General features: G+C 42.5%; 1 protein-coding gene across 2 annotated transcripts; it reads left to right on the top strand.

Moving 5' to 3' along the window:
• Nucleotides 1–21,370, top strand: CCDC47 (coiled-coil domain containing 47). 2 transcript variants are annotated; one of them, XM_078850702.1, is made up of 14 exons: nucleotides 22–125; nucleotides 3,759–4,156; nucleotides 4,858–5,123; nucleotides 5,989–6,096; nucleotides 10,211–10,385; nucleotides 10,746–10,867; nucleotides 12,320–12,385; nucleotides 13,486–13,587; nucleotides 14,599–14,709; nucleotides 15,310–15,395; nucleotides 16,795–16,853; nucleotides 17,847–17,956; nucleotides 19,135–19,302; nucleotides 19,613–21,370. In XM_078850702.1, exons 2-14 carry the CDS (start codon nucleotides 4,126–4,128, stop codon nucleotides 19,691–19,693), a joined length of 1,485 nt encoding a protein of 494 aa, XP_078706828.1. In that variant the 5' UTR covers nucleotides 22–125; nucleotides 3,759–4,125; the 3' UTR covers nucleotides 19,694–21,370. The 2 variants fall into 2 exon arrangements, with proteins under 2 accessions (XP_073181725.1, XP_078706828.1); XM_073325624.2 differs by lacking the exon at nucleotides 3,759–4,156 and having other exon boundaries at nucleotides 1–125.
• Nucleotides 21,371–23,756: the final 2,386 nt, after the last annotated feature.

The following is a 23,756-nucleotide window of genomic DNA, read 5'->3' as shown; positions in this document are numbered from 1 at the left end:
CCCCGCCTCCCCGCTCGCACTGCGCCTGCGCTCACTTACGCAAAGCGCGCAGGGTGCGCGGCTGGCGGAGGGGGGAGCTGAGCGCCGCGAGGCTGGGCTTAGGTGGCGGGTTGCACTGGACTCAGGTAAAGGCGGCGGCGGGGACTGGCTGACGCGGCTTCCCCGCCCCCGGGACCCCCACCGGGGGTTCACCCCGGAGCGGCTCTGGGCCCCCCCTCCCTGCGGGGGGAGCCCTTTGGACTTGCATCAGGCCGGTGGGGTCCAGTGGGGACCCCCAGCCCCGCCCCTGGCGCGGTCTCCCGGCGAGGCGGGGTCGACAGGCCCCATGTTGACCCCCGTTGCCCTCTCCTCGGGAGCAGGTGGTTTTCAGAACTTGTTTTCTGGGGACCCAGTTGAAGAAAATGGTTGATGCCCGCGACCCAACGGAGCTGGGGCTGAGGGGCTCGGGGGGGGTGCGGGAGGGGGCTCCGGGCCGGGGCTGAGGGGCTCGGGGGGGGGTGCGGGAGGGGGCTCCGGGCCGGGGCTGAGGGGCTCGGGGGGGGTGCGGGAGGGGGCTCCGGGCCGGGGCTGAGGGGCTCGGGAGGGGGCTCCGGGCCGGGGCTGAGGGGCTCGGGGGGGGTGCGGGAGGGGGCTCCGGGCCGGGGCTGAGGGGCTCGGGGTGCGGGAGGGGGCTCTGGGCCGGGGCTGAGGGGCTCGGGGTGCGGGAGGGGGCTCTGGGCCGGGGCTGAGGGGCTCGGGGTGCGGGAGGGGGCTCTGGGCCGGGGCTGAGGGGCTCGGGGTGCGGGAGGGGGCTCTGGGCTGAGGGGCTCGGGGTGCGGGAGGGGGCTCTGGGCTGAGGGGCTCGGGGTGCGGGAGGGGGCTCTGGGCTGAGGGGCTCGGGGTGCGGGAGGGGGCTCGGGGCTGAGGGGCTCGGGGTGCGGGAGGGGGCTCCGGGCCGGGGCTGGGGGGGTTTGGGGTGCGGGAAGGGTTTCTGGGTTTGGGGGGGTGCCTAGGGCTGAGGCAGGAGGATAGGGTGCGGGAGGGGGTCTGGGCTGGGGGTCCAGACTCTGGGGTGGAGGGTTTGGGGTACAGGAAGGGGTTCCAGCTTGGGGGGGCTGGGGCAGGGGATTGGGGCATGGACTTACTTCCGGCAGCTCCCGGTCAGCGGCGCAGCTAGGGTGCAAAGGCAGGCTTCCCGCCTCTCCTGGCACCGTGGACCGCACTGCGCCCCGGAAGCGGCCAGCAACAGGTCCAGCTCCTAGGTGGAGGCACGCAAGTGGCTTCATGTAACTCTCACCTGCAGGTACGGCTCTCTTCCACTCCCATTGGCCGGTTTTCAGCCAGTGGGAGCGTGGAGCCAGTACTCGGGGCGCGGGCAGTGTGTGGAGCCCTGTGGCCCCCCTGCCGAGAAGCTGGACCCGCTGTTGGCTGCTTTCGGGGCGCAGCGCGGTGTCCGAACAGGTAGGCATTAGCCTGCCTTAGCTGGGCAGCACGGCCGATGGGACTTTTAACGTCCCAGTTGGCGGTGCTGACTAGGGCAAGGCGACCTAGTGCCTTACGGAACTGGGTCGTGACCCACATTTTGAAAAACACTGTTCTGGAGAAATCTCTTCTCCTCCCCCCACTACTTCCAATGATGCTGACTTCCAAACTCCTGATTTCTCTTGCTGGGCCGTGTGTGGCAGTGCCCCCCCCCAACTTAAGAGCGCTGGGGGTTCTGAGCCTTGCTCTGCCCAGCTGCTCCATTGGGGTGAGCCAACAATGTCTTTTGGGACCCTGCCTGCTCCCAAGAACAGAGCTGACAGGTGGAGCAGAGTGTGATGTGCATCTAAGAACTAGGGCACAGCTAATTTTAGGTACTCTAACCTTGACTGTGTGCCTTTAGGGACTTGTCATGAGATCCTGGAAACTCGTCTTGTTTGGAAGGGAAAAGATTTAATATCGGAGCAGTAAGCGCTCCCTACAAGAAACAGTGCCACCCCATAATATATGGTCCTAAATTCCAGATAGCACTGTGGCTTTGTGCCCTGTGGAGCAGGGCATTGCTATGAGTCATTTTTCAGTGGTGGAAGCTGTGAGTTACTGCCACCTCTGTTCTTTCTACCAGAGGCAGATCAACTGGTGAATTGCCCCCTCTGAAGGGGGAAACTGTGCACCATATGAATTGTGGTGACCACACAGGATGCACTATGAAGTACAGCTCTTCAAGCAGTTTTGTGCTTAGGCCTCCGTTGCTGAAAATGTATTCACTGTGACACCCAAATCTGTAAAGCCATATGAAAAATGGATTATGACTGTGATTCCCTAGAGGTATCTAACTTAACAGAAGTGGCAGGGTACTTGGTAATTGGATCTGCTTTAGTAGTCTCAGGATTCATTATTCCAAAGGAATGGGGGATGTTCAGCTGATCATGTAGCCCGGCTGAGTTAATGTTTCTACCCTTATAATGCTCGTATTCTCTTCATAAGTGGTATCACCTTTTTCATTCAATTCACATAAAATTTGTGGAGCTCTTAAGGAATATTCTAAACTTCAGTGCTTTATCTAGTTGCATTGTATCTTGCTCATGCGCACCCTTGTACACTTCGTATTTAGGCTGTCTATCTAGAATGGAAGGCCTTCAAGAAAGGGACTCATTTGTTATCTCTAAAATACTTGGAATGCTCTGGGTGCCATACAAGTAGTACTCAAAGGTATATCACATTATGGTAACAAAAAATGGTTTCTGTTAGTTTCGGGTAACTAAAACAAAAGTCAACATTCAAGTCAGCGCCACAGTGAGAATGAGAAGATGAGCTTTACTTCCATCAAACTCGGTGGTAATTCTCCACAAGTGTCTGTGAAGTGCTATGGTTGACTTAGTATTGCTCTTAGAGGCCCCAGTTGAGACCTCATTATGCTAGGCACTGTACTATTTTAAGAGTTTATGATCAGTAGACAAAACAAAGTGGAGACCGGGGAAACGGAGAGTGAAGTGACTTACCCATGGTCACACCACAGACTAGTGGCAGAGCTGGGAACAAAACTCAAGTTTCCTGAGTCCCAGTCCAGTCTTCTATTCAATGGCCCACATTGTCTCCTAGTGAAACAGCCATACTCTTCCCGATTTTCTTTGTTAAACACATAACAAATGGGTCCAGAATAAAAGCAGAAACTGCTCAGCAGGACCCATTCCTGAACGCACATCTTAGAATGATCAAGGATATGTTGTTTGAAAGTAACAGAACACAATTGCTGCTCTGCTGTTTCAAATGATTCGATCAAGTGTATTTTGTGATATTGATGGTGCTATTGCTACCTAATTTTTCCATTTAGTGACCTGAATACATGGGTAATAACCATCGCAGGTGCAGTCTCTTATGTTCTTTAAAATGAACAAAAAATGGAGAGAGTTGATCACTTGGACATTTGATGAGTGATACTATTGTAGAGAGAGTCTTATTGGGAGTCCATCTTTTTATCCGGACATGGGTAAAGTGATAGCTATCTAACTTACATATTGTATATGTTCCCAAGGACACCGTGACAGGCAAATTTGCTAAATAAACAGTAGCAAATACTCCACCTTTAGCTTCAATGATCTGTGTTGATTTCTCTATTATTTAATTTTAATGTGCACATTCCCTTGCTGTGTGTCTTTTAGATCAGGAATCTGGTGCGGGAAGGTTTTTCAGTATAAGTCACCACTGTTAGTAAGCAAACTGACTTGATTAAGGTCAGACTATGCTTCCCAATTGGCTAGGCATTGTTTGTACAACTGTTTTTATTTCTTTATCAGATGTGTATTTAAATGATGTACCATACCAACGCAGAGAGGGAACCCATACTTGGTTGTTAAGCAAACACTTGATAAAAGTACCAGAAGCATGCATACTCGGGTCAGACACCTGTACATCCTCCATTCCATTATTCAACCCTTTGTCTGAGGGATATGTGTGTGTGTGTATATGAAGATAAAAAGGAATTTTGCCTCCTCTTTGAACACTTGGTGAGAGACTTTAGTAGGAGAAGCCAGACTGTGGTCTGTGGGACCACAGTTCTCCGAATTCAGTGCTCTGTCAGTCCTAGTTACTTGCTATGATTGTCTGGGAGGGAATCTCTGCAATCTGCACTTCCGTATTAAGCAAGAGGGTCTGCTACATGCCATGCAAATTGGATGCAGCCTTCAGGCTCATGGTAAGTTGCTAATGTGATCCATTGTATACTTTTTAAGTGCCTTTAGTATATAGGGACTAGGATGTCAGTGTCATTTGTCCTGAACTGCAAAGACCCCTGTCTCAAACCTGAGAGGTGTGAGTTGCATGTTGGAAAACTTGAGTAGAGAAAGAATTGCATTGTTGTTGTTGTTTTTATTTATTTTTTTTTAAGAAAAGCTGGGGGGGGGGGAATCTCTAGAACTCCTCTTAGTTGTGGGGAGGAATAGGAGTATGAGAATGTCTCTCTTTCCTTGGCGCTAATGCCTCTTAATTTAAGACTTGGCAGTTCTATAGTGTTATTTCATGCCAGGATCTCAAAGCATTTTACAAATGAGCCTCTATGTGATGTAAGTATAATATGAGGTACCTTCTGTAAGCCTCAGTTCACCCATCTTTGATAGATAAGTAACTTATCCCAAAATCTTTGATAGAGCTGGGAAAGAACCCAGGAGTCCTGTCTCTGTCTGTCTCTTGTGCTAATCATTAGATATATTTTCACAATCCACCCCCCTCTTTGCCTTTTAGGGAGCATGAGCTCAGAAATTGATTAGACAATGTCTTATAATTGTACCCTCCTTGTTCTGCTTTCCCATAATTGGGCAGATGTTTAATGCATTAGGACCTTAGGAGAACTAAATAAATTCCCCCTTTTAACCTGTTTTGTATTTGAATTTTTTGCAGTGACAATGAAGAGCTTGTGGATCTTCCTTGCTGTTTTATTCGTCCCATGGGGCTTTTCTTTGGCCAAGTTCGATGAATTTGAGGATGGAGATGACATTATGGAGTACGATGATAATGACTTTGCTGAGTTTGAAGATGTTACTGAAGATGTAACCACAGAATCTCCCCAGAGGATCATAACTACAGAAGATGATGAGGAGGAGGCTACTGTAGAGCTTGAAGGTCAAGATGAAAATCAGGAGGACTTTGATGATGCAGATGCACAAGTAATGTCAAATTCATGCCTTTGCCCCTTTTAGCCTCTCATTTGAAATGCTCTTTGTTATCAAACCAAGATCCATGATTGTTCTTGTACTATACCCCACTGCAGTACTTATGCTGTGATCCCATCAGATCTTCCAAGCTATGTGGAGTCTGGCAGGGTCAATATTTAGATGGAATATTTCAAAGGAGCACCTAAGGTCTTCAGACAGTGGTACTCTTCCTTTAGAGTAGATAGTGAACCCATTGTGGTGCTAGGGAGAGCTCTGCTGCTGGATGTAACATCTTCCTAGTGAATTGTAAAACAGAGATCCAACCAGTTGCAGTCATTAAAGATCCCATGGCACTTCTGCAGAAGTAAAGATGTTAACTTCTGCGTCCTGGTCTAACTTGGGAGGCAATATATAATCACCCTAAATGTCCCATACAGTTTCAGTTGCATGTAGTCATCTTCTCTTCCCATCATAAACTTTGTAAGGCTTTGCTGTGTCCTGTTGAGAGGTTGCTATGATTCACTGCAGAGGTAGGTGCATTTCAGTGATAAATATAACAGTCTCTTGAGAATCATTTGGGTATTGGTTTATAAAGCACTTTGATATCCTTGGGGTTGAAATGGCTGTTAAATCTTCATAAAATTGCGAATAAACATTTTATTTCAGAAATGTCCCAAATTAAAAACAAAACAAAACACTTGTACCCCAGCAATTTTCATTTATCTTAACTTTAAAATCTCAGCTGTAACATTGTAAAAGAGACTGCTGCTTTAGAGAGATGATGCATATCCCTTTATTTTCTGTCCCACCTCTGTTGTGTTTGCCGCTTGCTTATCAGGCTTGAGATGCTGAGGCTGCTTGTGCTCTTATCCCTTAGGAAGGAGATACTGAGAGTGAGCCATATGATGATGAGGAATTTGAAGGCTATGAAGAAAAAACAGATGCATCTCCCAGCAAAAGCAAAGACCCCATAACAATTGTTGATGTAGGTATAAATGTCTGAGTGTCTTTCCATTCAGCACCCTGATTTATTTGTAGTATTGTAGTGCCTAGAGGGCCCTGCAGAGAGCAAGGCATTATTGTTTTAGCTGCTGTACAGACATAGTTAAAGTTAAAGGTAGTCTTTTGTCCTGAAAAAATTACAATCTGAATTGACAAGAAAAAGGGTGGAAAGGAAACTGCTCAGAGATGTTACGTCACATAGCCAGTTAGTAGCAGAATTGGAATCAGGTCTCCTGAGTTCCATTCCAGTGCTCCTATGCACTGGATTATGCTGATTCACAGATTGTAATATCATGACATTTGAAACTGACGTATTCAACTGTAGATGGCTTGTTCCTTAATGTGTTAACAACTATGTAAAACTGCTAGTACTTCCCACTCGTGTGCACTCAAACTGAATTGGTGTCAAATTCTGGTCTAGTTTATTATCACATGGAATAAGATTGCCTTAATATTATGCCCGTGATCAGCAAATGTCTCTGCAACAAAAGTAACCGTGTTTTAAACATGGGTTTTGACCAAAGCATTTTTGAATATGGTTTATCCTTACGTTAGAGAGAAAACATGCTATAACCATAGTAACAAATCATGTTTTAGTTAGTGTGTACCACAGTTAAAACATGGTTCTCTAACATGTTTGTGTATCTTGATTACACAGGCAACAAAAGAACATAGAATCATAGAATATCAGGGTTGGAAGGGACCCCAGAAGGTCATCTAGTCCAACCCCCTGCTTGAAGCAGGACCAATTCCCAGTTAAATCATCCCAGCCAGGGCTTTGTCAAGCCTGACCTTAAAAACCTCTAAGGAAGGAGATTCGACCACCTCCCTAGGTAACGCATTCCAGTGTTTCACCACCCTCTTAGTGAAAAAGTTTTTCCTAATATCCAATCTAAACCTCCCCCACTGCAACTTGAGACCATTACTCCTCGTTCTGTCATCTGCTACCATTGAGAACAGTCTAGAGCCATCCTCTTTGGAACCCCCTTTCAGGTAGTTGAAAGCAGCTATCAAATCCCCCCTCATTCTTCTCTTCTGCAGGCTAAACAATCCCAGCTCCCTCAGCCTCTCCTCATAAGTCATGTGTTCTAGACTCCTAATCATTTTTGTTGCCCTTCGCTGGACTCTCTCCAATTTATCCACATCCTTCTTGTAGTGTGGGGCCCAAAACTGGACACAGTACTCCAGATGAGGCCTCACCAATGTCGAATAGAGGGGAACGATCACGTCCCTCGATCTGCTCGCTATGCCCCTACTTATACATCCCAAAATGCCATTGGCCTTCTTGGCAACAAGGGCACACTGCTGACTCATATCCAGCTTCTCGTCCACTGTCACCCCTAGGTCCTTTTCCGCAGAACTGCTGCCTAGCCATTCGGTCCCTAGTCTGTAGCTGCATTGGGTTCTTCCGTCCGAAGTGCAGGACCCTGCACTTATCCTTATTGAACCTCATCAGATTTCTTTTGGCCCAATCCTCCAATTTGTCTAGGTCCTTCTGTATCCTATCCCTCCCCTCCAGCGTATCTACCACTCCTCCCAGTTTAGTATCATCCGCAAATTTGCTGAGAGTGCAATCCACACCATCCTCCAGATCATTTATGAAGATATTGAACAAAACCGGCCCCAGGACCGACCCTTGGGGCACTCCACTTGATACCGGCTGCCAACTAGACATGGAGCCATTGATCACTACCCGTTGAGCCCGACAATCTAGCCAGCTTTCTACCCACCTTATAGTGCATTCATCCAGCCCATACTTCCTTAACTTGCTGACAAGAATACTGTGGGAGACCGTGTCAAAAGCTTTGCTAAAGTCAAGAAACAATACATCCACTGCTTTCCCTTCATCCACAGAACCAGTAATCTCATCATAAAAGGCGATTAGATTAGTCAGGCATGACCTTCCCTTGGTGAATCCATGCTGGCTGTTCCTGATCACTTTCCTCTCATGCAAGTGCTTCAGGATTGATTCTTTGAGGACCTGCTCCATGATTTTTCCAGGGACTGAGGTGAGGCTGACTGGCCTGTAGTTCCCAGGATCATCCTCCTTCCCTTTTTTAAAGATTGGCACTACATTAGCCTTTTTCCAGTCATCCGGGACTTCCCCGGATGTTCTAATGTTCATGTTATCATTAGAACTAACATGTTCTAATGATAGTTATAACAACTGTATTTAAATTGTTGGGTGTTTTAAGCGTAACGGGGGTTGAACATTGCAGATTTGAAATATACAATATTGAGTCCTCTTGATTCCAAAAAAACCTGAGGCTTTTATAAAGCAGTTAAGAGACAAAAAGGGGGGCAGAGTTACATTTTTTTAAAATGTTGTAATCAAATGTGCCAGTGGGAAATACCTCATCTCTTTTGACTGAGGGGCAATATCTTGGCAGTAAAACTAATAACCACCCTCTAATGACTTCAAAAAGAGAACTCCACAGAGAGACAGCAGGATCTTCCTATTGGATTTTGGTTACTATTTGTACTAGAATTCCTAACTGTGTTCTGAAAACACTTTCAAAAGTTGGTTACAGCACAGTTGTAATGCATCTTTCAGTCACACCTTTGGTGGTGCTCAGATAATGCAGTGATGGGCATGGTGTAAGAACCTGAACAGAGTAGTGTTACAATTGCGATGAGGTGTTAGGCTGACTACACTGGAGATTATTAGTTAGCACAGTCTGGCTCTTGGAAAAGAAATCTTTTCTTCACACTGGTCAGGGAACCTGTGTTAGGCATATGCTATGTTTTAGACTGCAATTCAGACTAGCGAGACATTGTCACCGCTTGTCTTGTAATCCTGCATGCCTTAAAATGGTCTGCTTCTGTAGCTCCCTGTCTAGACACTTCCAGCCAGTGTACAAGCATGCACTGAGTGTCTGTGTGTAGAGCAGTTCTTGTTCAGCAACTCTGATATCAGCAGCCTGGTTGTTATACCAAAGTCACACTCTGGTCTCCACTAGCTTTGGTTGCTACTAGCCAAATGACCCCAAAACTGTGTGCCCAGAAATGTCCAGCCCTCTTCTGGAATATTCAAAGGAGTAATAAAGTCCGTTGCTCCTCTAAAGAGACCAAAGCACAGCAGCTTGTTGCTTTAACTGGAGTTAATAATCACTTCAAATCAAACATAGATTAGAATAAAAGTAAAACAGGTTTATTTAATCAGGGAGAGATTTCACGTGAGGTCAAGTATAAAGGATAACGTCAGATATGGTTACAAACAAAAGTAAAAACACTTTCTAGTGAATAAACTTAACAGGCTACAGTCTTGGTTCAAGGTAAGGTTCTTACCACACTTCCTTCCAGCAAGATGGCTGATCATCAGCTTGGTCAGGATCTCCCACAAAATACAGTGTGCTCAATTCCTTTGTCTGAGTTGAAAGATAATTTGGGGTTCTTTGCCTCTCTCTTTTATTGTCCGGTGAACTTTTGAAATGTATCCTTCTCAAAGTTCAGTGCCCCTCCTTTGACGAAAAGTGCAATGGAGTCTGATGGAGAACTTTCCATGCTGGTTTCTTGCCCAGAGGTACTTTCTGCAATGTAAATTGATCTGTCCCTTCAGCTTCCAATATGCTAATGAAGGATCACTTGACTGTGATGGCCAATTGTCTATGATTGCACCTGGATTGAGGCTTTTCTTTTGGTGGAAAAACCTGTTTACCTATTCCCCAGTCTTGTCTGGTTCAAACACATTTTAGAAACTTCATACAGAGGGAATTCGTAACTTCACATATAACATTATAGCGTTTTACAATTATATTAATAACCAGAATGGTGTTAGCTTTCATATGGTACCACACAAGGCATATTTTGTACAAATATTATTGCAATAGTGTTTATAGAGTGTGAATGCTTGGAGCCTAAGGTCACAGAATACTGTATCCACTATCTTCCAGCATGATTGCTGCTAGTACAAAATAAGCCATGTGTCACTAACGAAGTTGGCCCTAAGCAGGCTTTGGTCTATAGCAAAGCTTTAGCAAAGCTTATCACTGTCATTCAGGGATGAAGCTTCTCTGGTAACTTACATGTTTCAAAACACATGATTGTGCAGAATCCATTACATCCCATAATAAAACTACTTCATTCGCTCACCACAGGTCCCTGCACATCTTCAAAACAGTTGGGAGAGTTACTACATGGAGATCTTGATGGTAACTGGTCTTCTTGCTTACATCATGAACTACATCATTGGGAAGAATAAAAACAACCGGCTAGCTCAGGCCTGGTTCAACACTCACAGGGAGTTGCTGGAAAGTAACTTCGCCCTTGTTGGTAAGTATTTGCAGTTGCTATGCCCAACTGTTCGCTGCTTTGAATGTGACTGGTTTATATTACTGATGAGAATGGGCTGGGGAGAGGAATAGCCTTTCCTCTGGCAGCACTTGTTAATATTAATGGCAGTTCTGCATGTTGTGAAGTAATATACCACCCCTCCAATGCTGAAATGCTATCTAAATGCAGCGACCATAATGGTGTAGAATAAGTTGCATAAGCGAGCATTAAGATGACACTGTAGTCCAATAGAATAACCCAGGAATACATAAATTCTAATCCTAATGATGCCATTTCACTACTTGTCACCGACCATTAGATTACACTTCCTTTTATTAACTAATATATTCTTACTTTCAGGGGATGATGGGACAAATAAAGAAGCCACAAGCACAGGGAAGCTCAACCAAGAAAACGAACACATATATAACTTATGGTGCTCTGGCAGGGTGTGCTGTGAGGGAATGCTTATTCAGCTAAAGGTAAGGGTGGGGGAATCTTGCAGTATTGTTCCATTAATTAACATATGGAAGTTCAAATTTTAGCCAGGTGGCTGCGCCCCTCCCCCCACCCGGTTGGGTAGCCAGAGGCCTCGGTACGGCTTTTTCTTTTTAATCATTCAGGTCAGCAGACTGGATTCTGAATACACTCAGAAAGCAGATATGCTGAATGAGTAGTGGCCATTTTTATATAGTCACTTTTATTATTATACCAGCATTTTAAGATTTCTCCAATGTTCAATCTGTCATGATCTGAGAAGAGTACCAATGAATACTTCTGGAAAGTGGAGAACTCCCACTGTCTGGTGCTGTGGGGCAATTGTTCCTGGTCATGATGGTGGATAAGAGATTGGACTGTAAAACTGTTAGTGGTCCTTCAGTCTAGTAGTGCTTTTTTTGGTCACTGAATATATCAAGTCCTGGGTTTTGAACCAGTGGAATACTCTTCACCTGGGGAGGGGAGAACTTGTCTTTTTCCTATTAGTTTGGCAGAGCCAGTCCAACCTAAGATCAATAGAAATATTTCCATGATTTTTTCCCCTATTTCAATGAAAAGTTTTGTGCTTGGATGTAAATATTTCCCTGCAGTGTTTACAGGCTGAACGCTACAGATTTGAGCTAGCACTTGAGAACCAAAAAATGAAACCATGAGACTAATAATAAGCACCCCAGTAGTAAGTGTTTGCAGCATTTATGTTTAGCTTGGAGAATGAAAATGGTCCAAAAAATAGCATAAAATGGTCAAAAGTAAACTGGATATTTAAAATTTTCCATTTTAATTGCCTTTGCCAATTTTTTTTTTTAACCTTTGAACTTCTAACTAATACCTCCACAAACTTCCCATCAGACGCTACAGGATAGCCAGTCCCAAATTATCTGTCCCTTTGCAACTTTGACAACTACATTTATTTATCTTAATGTCCATTTACTTCCATCTTAGCAGAAGGAGCTCTTAATATTATAGAAACAGATTCCAATGAGACATGAATCAAATATTCAGCTTTTTAATATGGAAGACATCTGAGTTTCTTCATTTATGTAGTGCTAAATACATGCTTTTTGTGATCACTGGAGAAAATGGAGAATGGAAAGCTTTGTAGGTTTCTAAGACCTGGTCTCTTCACAAAGTGGTGCCAGTTTAATTAAAGCTGATTTTTATACCAATTAGTTAAACTGGTGCAACTTTGTGTGGCTCAAGCTAAACTGATATAGCCAGTTTTAAACCAACAGTCCACACAAAGTGGCACCAGTTTAACTAAGCAAATTTAAGTTAATCTAGTGAATCTTTGTGTATGCAGACAAGACCTTAGCCTGCCTGTAGATGCTACTACGCTCCAGTAAATTGCTAAATATGCAAAAACGGCAGCACTGTCTATTGCTAAATATGCAAAAATGGCAGCACTGTCTACTGTACTAAAACATTCTCTCTTTCAGTTTCTCAAGAGGCAAGACCTTCTGAATGTACTTGCTCGTATGATGAGGCCAGCCTGTGACCAAGTGGTATGCACTCAGTTCTTTAGATTTACTGTGCATAGTTCCTGTTGCATTCCTTCAACTCCACTAGGCTTTTGGTCTTTCCCACAACTAGCCAGACAGTGGCTTCATAGAGAAACGCAGCTTTCTTCCATCTTCCTTCAAACAAAGTAACTCTGTGAAATGACCTGCAAACACCATTCACGTTCTTTTTCTCTTTTTTTTTTCATGATACACCAAACTTCTGATGACTGGTGACTTGTCTGTGTATCTGTGGGTTTTATTGTTCATGTGGTTTTGTGAAGCAAGTCTGTCATGCTTCAACTTCATCATGACAAAACTTGCTTTTGTGACTTGCTCTCTTGAACAGTTGTTCTGTCTTTTGAACCCTTTTATGAGTGCAGCCTAATCACATTCGGTAATCTGTTATCTGCCCGGTATTGTGCATCTTGTAAAGCTAATTGATGTTGAACAGCTGTTAGTGTAAGGGACAATGGGAGCCTATATCACCATGTCAAAGTATAAATGCCAGTATCCACACAGTGGACACAGTATCCATGAGGCATGCTGTAAGGAAAAATGGGGGGGGGTATGCTCTGCTAGTACTTACTAGGTTTTACTTTTTCATATATTTTTCTATTATATTTTAGTTTTTATATTGTTGATGTATTCTTTATTCTGTCTCATTTAGAAGTGGCAAATGCATGCAAACAGTCTGCTATTGGCTATCTAGTATGCGCTCAAATTGAGTCCTCCTTCAGCCCTGCTATGTTGCCCATTGCCAATAAACCCTGAGATTGGGAACTCTGCTTTCTAATTTTGTTGGACAGTTACTGTATGGTTTTAGAAGTGAGAAAAGAAGCCATTAAGTCCAGACATAAACAGAACAGCTTTATCCCTGTTGAAATAACACCTGGATATTTCAAAAGAAAATGTACAGCTAACTTTTTGTAGTGAAAACATTTGTTCCACAATAAGACTTGGATCTGTCCATTGCAAGTGCTCCATGGCTGGGGGAGTCTATTGTCAGGGCCTAGTCCATGATTATGGCTCCTAGGTGCCATGCTAATACAAATAATAATAGTATAAATCCAGTCACTACTGGTTTCTCTTTTTTTTTTCCTCAGCAAATAAAAGTAACAATGAATGATGAAGATATGGATACCTATGTGTTTGCTGTTGGAACAAGAAAAGCCTTAGTGCGACTTCAGAAGGAAATGCAGGACCTGGTATGTGTGTGTTCAAGTTGGAAGTAAATGGATAGTTCAGGCGATTGGTAATGAGGTATAAAGTCTTTCATCTCTAGGTTGCTTGTTCAAGTCCAGGGCCAGTTCGGAATAACTGAAAGTTGTTACTATCTGAAGGCTAAGTGGCCTATTAGAATTAATTTGGGAAGTGCATTCTTAGTCCTGTTCCCAGTGGACAAGTATCCACATCCTAAAACTGGTACTGATTTGCTTCTACATTGGCAATTTTAGCAGAAGGGAAAGGAAACTTTTGTCACCCTTACAAGGGGTCTCTCGAAATCGAGTTTTAGATATGTCGACAGGTGCTCTAAATTTTTGCTTGATCTCTCTTAATCCAGCACCAATTACTTTGTCCGATTTCGAAAAATCTACTCACTAGTGATGAATGGGGAACTTTCTCTGGCAAGTCAGCTAGCCTAAGCCATTAATTTCTGCAGAATTTAAATTTTCACTAACAATCCCCTCTTTTAAAAAAAAAATCCACTCTCAAGTCTCGATACTTTCAAAGAATCTTTCCTGATGTGACCAACTCTCTAGACTACTCTAGAGCCACTGCTGCTGCTTTTAACTTTCCCCAAACAGCAGCAGCAGCAAAGTGAAATTGCAAGATGTGGGTCAGTTTTTCTGCTGCACTTCATTGTACAGGCTTTGCTATATTGCCAAAACCAATGTAAGATGCATCAGTTCCCTGATATATCCATGTCAGCATGTCCCTACAGTCAGTTTTCATCTCATCTGTAAAAATCAACTGCAAGTAACCTTTCAAAACTTAAAGATACTAAATTAAGAATACAATATATATGTTAGCGTCTGGGATGTTATGGTATTATGGGAGTGTACTTCATGCTGAAAATGTCTGTCCTCAGTCAGATGGAATTAAGAAACAGTAAATCATGTTTATTTGTATTTCAGTACTGTCCAGGATCCCCATTGTGCTAGGCACTGTTCAAACCCAATAAAAGAGACGCTTTTTTTCTCTTCTCCTTCCAATAGAGTGAGTTCTGCAGTGACAAACCCAAGTCTGGGGCAAAGTATGGGCTTCCAGAGTCGCTGGCTATCCTGTCAGAGATGGGAGAGATCACAGAGGGAATGATGGACACAAAGGTAACTTTGAAAGAACCAGTAGAAACTCTCAGGCATTTTCTTGATGGGCTTGGCCATTTTAAGGCTGGAATTCAGTGTGGAATCTTTCACAGATGATACAGCAGGGAATTGAATGCCACATAGTTCTCTCCCTTAGAAACAAAGATCCCAAAGCAAATGCAAGAGACAGAAAATGGATACTGTTGTCAATGGAGAAAATATCTGTATTAAATTTTATATATTAGCATATCCATTGTAAACTTGGGACTTAAGCTGTCATTTGCAATGCTGAAGTAGGCAGAGAAGCGTTGCCAAAGTGGTGGAGTGTTAAAGACCTTCAGTATACACCTTTGAAGTTGTGGCTGATCATTGGATGAAATGTCACGCCCCAATTGAGAACTCTCCATCTTACATCCTTGAGTTGCTAACATTCACTCAGGACTGGGATGTAGTTTATCCGCATGGAGCTCTTCTCTAGCAAGAGTCACTAAGTCAGGGTGGTAACTTGAGCACAAGAATTGTCAAAAAGCAGGACGCAGAGACGCTATAAGCAAACCATTTCAGGAGATAGGTCGGAGATGAATTGGTTATACGAAAAACTAACCTCTATTTCTCTTTCAGATGGTACATTTCCTCACACACTATGCTGACAAGATAGAGTCCGTCCATTTTTCAGACCAGTTCTCCGGTCCAAAACTTATGCAAGAGTATGTATGAAACTAGACATCTTCTAATAGCTTTATAACAGAGCAGCAGACAAAGTATAGACTGACATACTTGTGAGAGTATTCTAGCAGGCTACCTGTTGCACGGGGGGAGACGTATAGAAATAGGACGTAAAGGTGAAGCAGGTAACCAGAAGTTCCCAACATTTTCAGATGCTTTACTAGTTTTCTAAGATCGGGATGTCTGTTGCCCTCCATTCAGTTGTGTGCTCTGACTTCACTGGAACTTGGACTGCTCCACCCAGTTTAACAATTGCCAGGTATAGCATGCATCGCTGCTTGGGAAGTGACCAGCTGCCAGCAAAGGGTCTTGGTCAAGTAAAGATGAAGAACCTAGAAATACAATCACAAACCATGTACACCGTGGCTGGAAAACCATGGTTTGTATGCATTGTGGATCCTAGAAATAATATTGCATCTCTGTTTCATTGAGGTTGACAATTCTAAGAAAACCAAGGGACACTTACCCTTTCTCACGTGAAGCTGTCTTTACTGTTCTGCCCTTGGTTTCTTATCTTAGCTTTGTCTTTCCTCCATGGTTCTCACCTGTGTTGTAGAAGTACAGACTCGCTGACTTTTTCACGGCATCAGGCCTCCTTTTTCAAAGTGATGTCACTTGGGGCACCTGCTAACAATATATCCAATAATCTGAAGCAAATGCTGCACCAATACACGGGCCCGATATGCTGTGAATAATTTATTAGGAAGCCCATATAATTCCCACATTGCAATGAGAGAACAAACAACTTTATCTGATCCAAATATAAATCAGCATGTGTGCAAAATACTGAAAGCACTAGGCTCCTGAGTGTCCTGCAGAAATTTAGGGACTTGGTTTCCATAGTATCACACGGTGTATGTACTCGATAAATATGAAGACAAGCTCCCTGTGCCCAGGGGCTACGAAGCTAAAGTTAGGCTGCTGATGCCACAAAAAGGCATGAGGTGAGGAATACACAGATGGAATGCCCCTTGGAGGTACAGTATTCCATACAGGAATGAAGTATTTTTCTGTGGTAAATATATTTTCTGTGATAGGTATGAATCTTCTCGGTAGCACATCAGATCTTGGATTGCCTCTATCAGTTACTGAATGGGTGGTGCTGCCTACCTACTTAAACATTAACACATATTTTATGAATGTCTTTTGGATGGGGGAAAAAATTAACTTCGGGGAAACTATTGTTTTGAAACCTTGTTTGTGTCAATGAAAAAATAATTGAATATCAGTTATATTGTTTTTAAATGCTACCAGCCGTTTGCAAGTGGCTATCAGTTCTGCAGTAGTCAAGTGTGTGTTAAGAAATACACAGTATAATGTTATGTCTGTATTTTGTGTTCTCTTATTCCAACTACTCCTTTATTTCCTCTCTTCTGCCAGGGAGGGTCAGCCTTTAAAACTGCCCGACACTAAAAGGACACTATTGTTTACATTTAATGGTAAGGAAAGGTTTCCAGTAACTTATCTGTGCAAAGTCTGATCACAGTGCCCAAAGCATGTCACTTTTGGGATAGTAGACAGTATTTCTAGTGACTTAAATGCAAGTAGATAAAGGTACAGGATCCCTGAGTAACAAGTACAAGGGATGCAATAATGCACTGTAAGGGACTGAGTGGTATATGACATTGATAATGGAGCTTCAGTTCTCTAGGTCACCAGTTCAAATTCAGCCCAGGTCAATAATGATCAAAAGTCATTCTGGTCTGACTGCAGTTTTATGGTATTTGGGGAAGGAATTTGTTTTCTGTCCACTTTTTGTGGGCAGATGTCCATATTCCACAGCCCATCACCACAAGTGGCGATGAAGGCTAAACAACCAACTTGCCAAAAGTCAAGAATGGAATGTCATCCCTAATGGTGATCCCAGTAGGTCAGTATTAGGACAGTGGGGGACAGCTTATGGTCATGCCTGTTGCTATCTGTGCTGTGCTCGTTTTTTTTGGATTAATAGAAGCTGTCAGGGCTGCCAGGCTTAGCACTTTTTAAATTTAAAAAGTGCTAACCCACAAGGCTTCCAGTTATTTTCAGCAAAGACCACATTTTTCCTACAAATGCATATACACACTTCCCATAACTACAAAGGAAGCTGTGGGCATGTCAGAGGGCAAAGCCGTGGCCTTTAAATTGTATTTTGCAATGGTCAAAGCAGGAATTTCATACCAGTATAAAAACATGGTTGCAGCCTGTATTCTTAATCAATCTGGAAGTATAGTATGAGAGAAATGTGCCTGCTGCCATCTGAAAAATCTGAATTTAATCTCCAAAGCAAATACTTCTGTTAATTAACTCATTTTTAAAGGGAGGATTAGAGCATCTTTCTTTGCAGACTTTTATAAGCAGGCTGAGCAATGTGGAGAGGACGTTCTAATTAATAGCAAAAGCCTTGCCAATGTCCGTGAATTAATCTGATGAAAATGTCTTTGCTTTTACAGTGCCTGGTTCAGGCAACACTTCCCCAAAGGATATGGAGGCTTTGCTGCCTTTGATGAACATGGTTATTTATTCTATTGACAAAGCGAAAAAGTTCCGTCTAAATAGAGAAGTAAGTCACATGCTCCTGTATGCGTTGCTGTCAGATAAGATATAAAACTACTTATGGTTAAAGGTCCCATGGTAACTTTTGTAAGGTGAGGAGCCTTAAAATTCAACTGTAACATCTATGGTGATTACATTCTGCTTGCCTTAAAACATATGGGGAATATCAGTTGGATTTGGTATTCTCTGCTACCTGTTGCATAAGAAAAGCATTCAAACTATTGCACACTTAACTCAAGGAAGCTGATACAGCCACAGTCTTACTTGGCCATGGGGGGCAGGGAGGGGTGATTAGAGACGGCAACAGTTATGTACAGCTGAGTATCTGCAAAAAAAGAGGTAGTTCGGTTTGAAGAGAAGGTGATGAGTTCAGATGATCAAGAACCAATGCACACAAAGACCATTGGAAAGGTTATTTGCAAATAACTTTAAGAGGTAATTAGATGTAAGGCGGTATATAAGGATCTTACATTTATTGCCTTTAGATGATAAACCTCCATACCTGGGATGCATAGTGGTAAGGAAAATTCCTCTTAAACTTTTTAAAGCTTTCTTGAAGTAAAAGAGACCATATACTTGCCCATATCTTACTAATGTGTGATTCCACTCTGAAAAGTTACTATATTAAAAAAAAAAGAAAAGTAGCCCCATTTTATTCAGCAGCAGATCTGCTCCATACATGTATTAGTCAGACCCACTTGCTTTAGTAACAAAATTTTTGTAATTGCTTTTCACACTTGTTAGCTCTGCAAAGCCAGTACAGCTGAGAGTTAACTGGCTTCTCTTCCTCTATGTATAAGGCACACAGAACTAGGTTCCAGTCAATTACACCAGTGCAATGGGACTATATTTGTGTGACTGTGGGCCTAACCTGACTTGCAGAATCTTTACTGCTGTTGAAATAATGAGGAAAGAATCCAGTTTAATACTTAGGTCCTGAGTTTGTACAGCTGACCAATATTGGAGAACGGTGGGGGAACACACAAACACATGGGTTTAATCTGCAGGCGATACATGTGGAATCACTCTTTTAGAGTAGAACTGCTGTTTAAATACTGAGAGGAGCTATTTTTAGTGTCTGTAGCTATTCCAGACACTGTCCCTCTTTTTGCTTGTTGGAACATTGCCTTAGTGCCAATCATTTATCTGTATTAACTGTTTTTATTTCTGTCTCTTGGGGGAAAGGGTAAACAAAAAGCTGATAAGAACAGGGCCAGAGTAGAAGAGAACTTCCTTAAATTGACTCACGTGCAAAGGCAGGAGGCTGCCCAGTCCCGCCGGGAAGAGAAGAAACGGGCAGAGAAGGAGCGAATTATGAACGAGGAAGATCCGGAGAAACAGCGCCGGTTGGAGGTATAATGGATTTTCAGAACAGCTAAAGAAGTAACAGCAAGTGTCTCCCATACATTGAGGCTCACTTGTAGGTATTCCAGAAGCATGGCAGTGTATTATCTTCTGTCCTGCTGGAGATCTGGCATAAAAGTGGAGCTGGTTTTCACTTATTTATTGATTTGTTAATTGTTTGCCAGTCTGTCTCTCTAGAGGAGACTGCATCCTGAACACAATACCTTAATTTGTGTTATCTTGACCTTCTCACATTGTCAGCTTGCTTTTTCAGTGAGAGTATTGATGTTCATTCAGTTCTCTGTATCCTTTTCTCCAGGAAGCTGCTTTGCGACGTGAGCAGAAAAAACTTGAGAAGAAGCAGATGAAGATGAAGCAAATAAAAGTGAAAGCCATGTGAAACCATTGTGGGAAACTCGATCTCAGTGCCATGTGTAGACTTTTAATTCACAGGGTACAAAGAACTAGTTAATTTCATAACCTTACACTTCTTCAAACGCTATTGGCCATTAAGAGAAATGCTCTTTGCATCCACACTACTTAACAATTAATTTGGGTATTACAGCAACATACAGATATGTATAGAGGGTGTTTTGTCTCTGCAACTTTCTTCCAGGTGGTTTGATTATTTTGCTACTTCTGATGCTTTAAAAAAATACAAAACTCAAACTTGCAATATCCCTTGACCACCATTTGTGATTTTTAAAACAAAAAAAAAGATTATAAAACTTTTAATCTTTACCAGTAACTTTACATCAGTGCTTTGATTTAGATTTTTAATGTTACAGGTAATTTTTTCCACTTAATTTAGGGGGAGGAAAATAGCCCCCCCCCCCATGTTAGTGAAATTGCACAATAAACATTGGTGTGTTTCTATATCTGCATCAAGCTTGTAAAGGTGCAAAACATAGAGCCTTCCAAAAATGGTATGGATATTTCAGGGATTTAAAACCAGTATAGTTTAGAAAGATAACTTTTTTTGCAAACACAGGGCACTGAAACAGTATTGCACAATCTATGCTATGGTTGGCATAAAGATAAAAGCTGTAGATCGGTTAGATATCAGGGAATGGCATACATGAGAACTGTTTCTTATCTGTAGTTGTGAATGTTGAAAGTGTAATACAATGTGAATTCTGTACTTTGTGCTTCTTCTTCAGAAGCGAATGCATGGTGAGTTGGCAACTTCATCTAGATTTGAATACTCTTAACTGTACAAAGTTGCCTCTTAAATATTTTCCTCTTTTTGATAGCAGCTGCCGCCTATTTAATGTTCAGCAAGAGGCTAGATTTGCAATTAAATATCTGTGCAACTTCCCTTTTCCCTAAGCAAGGAAAAAAAATATTTAGAGGTTATATAGTTTTTTGATCTGTTGAAATAGTTATTTATTTCAGGATTTTAAGATTGAGGTGGGGAAAGAGATGCATGTGGAGGTAGGGGGAAGAAATGGACACAATTATACAAGTACGCTGCTGTCTGCTGCATTTTATTGATGTTTCCTACCTAGAAAGCATTTTATTTTTTTTTTGTAACCTACTTTCTGCAGTTGTGTTTTTGGGGAAATAATTTGGATGTCTTTCTCTTGTATTTTCTTGTTTGATGCTTTGTGTAAATTTTGTTCTGAGGCAATAACAATGAGCTGCTGTTGAAACAGCATGTGCTAAAAGCCTTTGTTACAGCATGAGACATTTTACACTGATTTGAGTGCAAAAATCTGTAATGTGATACATACAAATCATTTTATAACAGCTAATGAAAAGTAATTTAAAGCCAAAAATAGCATAAAATTATGTGTAATTTTACTCTTTTAGCTCTGTTTAGCTTGAGAGGGTGCAAGTCATACAATTTCACAAAATTCTTTTTAAAGAAAGTATTTGTGCTCTTTTGAGTAAATACAATGCTTTGCTGAAGTTCCATACGCTTTTGGGCCATGGCAGCTAATTTTGTAATATGAACATTCATACGAACTATCTATGAAAAGAGTAAAATATAACTGAAACATTCTAACTGCCTTCTTTACTTTGGTGGACTCCTTGTTCCTTTTGAGTATAGCCTCTATTAAACCCTTGTATCTTCTATGAGTACTCCTGTTTATGTTAAAAAATTTACATTGAACCAGCTTATTAGAGTTCTGGTTTTCCACTCTGCTCCAGTAAACTTGTCATTGTCAAGAGTGCTGTCTCCTAACAGAAGCTATTACCTTTTTGTCAGCCTTACAGTATATAACCCTGCTTGCCATAGATGAAATACCAGTGTCCTAGCCCTTTCCACTTGGTCGTGCTGAGACCTTGCGGGGGAAAATGAGATTCTAGAATATAGAGCATTAGGCAACAGCCCATCTTTGGATGAGAAGGGCATGGGTGAAATCTACAACAGTATTAATATTTTGGGAGGTAAGACTAGTCACAGGACAGTTTAATGTATCTCTCTTCAGTCACTAGATACCTTAAATCTTTCCAGTTTCATTAGTCATGGAGTATTGATCTTGGAAGAAATAACAGTATTTTATTAAAGAAATAGACGTAGCATCCCAAGAGGTTGTGTCTAAACTTTCAGGAAGTTTGAGTAGTTCTGAGGATAGGCCAGAACACTGCAAAATGAAGGGTTGACGACCCCAAATCTAAAATCCATTTGCATTAAATTCAAAATGGTGCTAGTACTCCCACAGTAGGGAGGGGAGGGATCCAGGGAAGGTGGTTCATATTCTGTTTAAGTTGAACTCCTCTCTCCTCCCTCCCCCCCAAAAAATTTTTTTTTGGGGGGGGGGTTCACAATTGAGTATTTGAGTCAGGGAATTCATCTCAGCTGAGATTCTGACACCAGTTTAACTCTGCTTCCCATACCCCATCCCACCCTCCATATGTAGGCCCACCCACACCTCTTAAGATTTATCTATTGTGATTTTAAAATCTTCAGGCAGGTGGAGTATCTTGCATGCCCTCTAAACACAGGTTCAATTCTCCTCTTCTCCAGATGTGGGGAAGAGAACGTAAGCTGTAGTCTTTCAAACATCAGGAGCTTTAGGACCTTGTAAGAAGCCAAGAATCAAAGGCCTAAAATTAGACATACCCCCATGTGCTGGTCTCTGGGTGCAAACCAGGCTATTCTTGTAAATAGGCAGAGAATTGGAGGATTTGAATTTCCTGCTTCTTGGAATATTTTTGTATATTTCAATATTCAATTTGTATATTCAATATTCAATAATAAGCAAACTAAGGCAATGTGGTCTATATGAAATTACTGTAAGGTGGGTGCACAACTGAGTGAAAGATGGTATTCAAAGAGTAGTTACCAATATTTTGATGTCAAACTGGGAGAACATAGCTAGTGGGGTCCCACAGGGGTCAGTCCTGGGTCTGGTTCTATTCAGTATTTTCATTAAGGGCTTGGATAATAAAGTGGAGAGTATGCTGATGAAATTTGCAAATGACACCAAGTTGGGAGGGGGGTTGCAAGTACTTTGGAAGACAAGATTAGAATTCAAAATGACCTTGACAAGTTGGAGAATTGGTCTGAATTCAACCAGATGAAATTAATTAAGGACAAGTGCAAAATACTTAAGGAGAAAAAATCAAATGTACAACTACATGATGGGCTGAGTACTGGTGAAAAGGATCTGGGGGTTATAGTAGATCACAAATTGAATGAGTCAACAATGTGATGCTGCTGTGAAAAAGGCTACACCCATTCTGGGGTTTATTAACGGGAATGTTGTATGTAAAACTTGGGAGATAATTGTCCTGTTCCATTCGGTACTGGTTAGGCCTCAGCTGGAGTACTGTGCCTATTTCTGGGCACCAGACTTTAGGAAAGATGGGGATAAACTGGACAGTCCAGAGGAGAACAATAAAAATGATAAAATGTTTAGAATACCTGATCTATGAGGAAAGGATAAAAAAAACTGGTCATGTTTAGTCTTGAGAAAAGACAATTGGTGGGGGGCAGGGGAACATAAGAACTGGCGGGGGCATTTGGGCTTGGACTGGAGCCTAAGCTCTGGGACCCTGCAAAGGTGGGGTGATTTTTCTGCCCCAGAACTTGAGCCCTGTGAGCCTGACAGCTGACCTGCGCCAACTGTAGCTGTCCCACAGGTCTTTTATCCCTTTTATGCCCTCAACCCATACCTAGGGGTTGAGGGCATGTCTTTCATGTACTGTGTCCCTACCAGCTTTTTGGAAGAGAGAGCTGCAGTAAGTTGGTGGTTCTTGAATCACAGAGGGGCTCTCCTGCATTACGAACCTCTACAGTCACATTGGTGTCTTGCTGTTTTTATTCTTTTCTGAGTGTTTTGGTTTGCAGTCAATTGCATTTTCTCTACATCTTTCCTCTAAAAGATGCTTACAGCCCTTTACAAGCTTTACTGTTAACATGAAGGAGAGCCTGTGCTGAAGAAAGGGGACTAGGAGGCAGGAGCCCTGGATACAGACCATGTAATCTTGGATAAGAAATTTAATCTCTCTGT

The sequence above is a fragment of the Lepidochelys kempii genome, chromosome 27 (genome assembly GCF_965140285.1).
Source record: "Lepidochelys kempii isolate rLepKem1 chromosome 27, rLepKem1.hap1, whole genome shotgun sequence".
NCBI classification, from domain to species: domain Eukaryota; kingdom Metazoa; phylum Chordata; order Testudines; family Cheloniidae; genus Lepidochelys; species Lepidochelys kempii.
Note: the sequence above shows the minus strand (reverse complement) of the source record. Positions and strands in the feature narration are given on the sequence as shown.

What these genes read in the sequence shown, in the direction of transcription:
- CCDC47 (XM_078850702.1), top strand. Translation starts at nt 4,126, where the DNA reads ATGCAAATTGGATGCAGCCTTCAGGCTCATG. An exon ending in ATGCAGCCTTCAGGCTCATG is followed by an intron (nt 4,157 to 4,857) that starts GTAAGTTGCTAA and finishes AATTTTTTGCAG; the next exon opens with TGACAATGAAGAGCTTGTGG. An exon ending in AGGGAATGATGGACACAAAG is followed by an intron (nt 14,710 to 15,309) that starts GTAACTTTGAAA and finishes TTTCTCTTTCAG; the next exon opens with ATGGTACATTTCCTCACACA.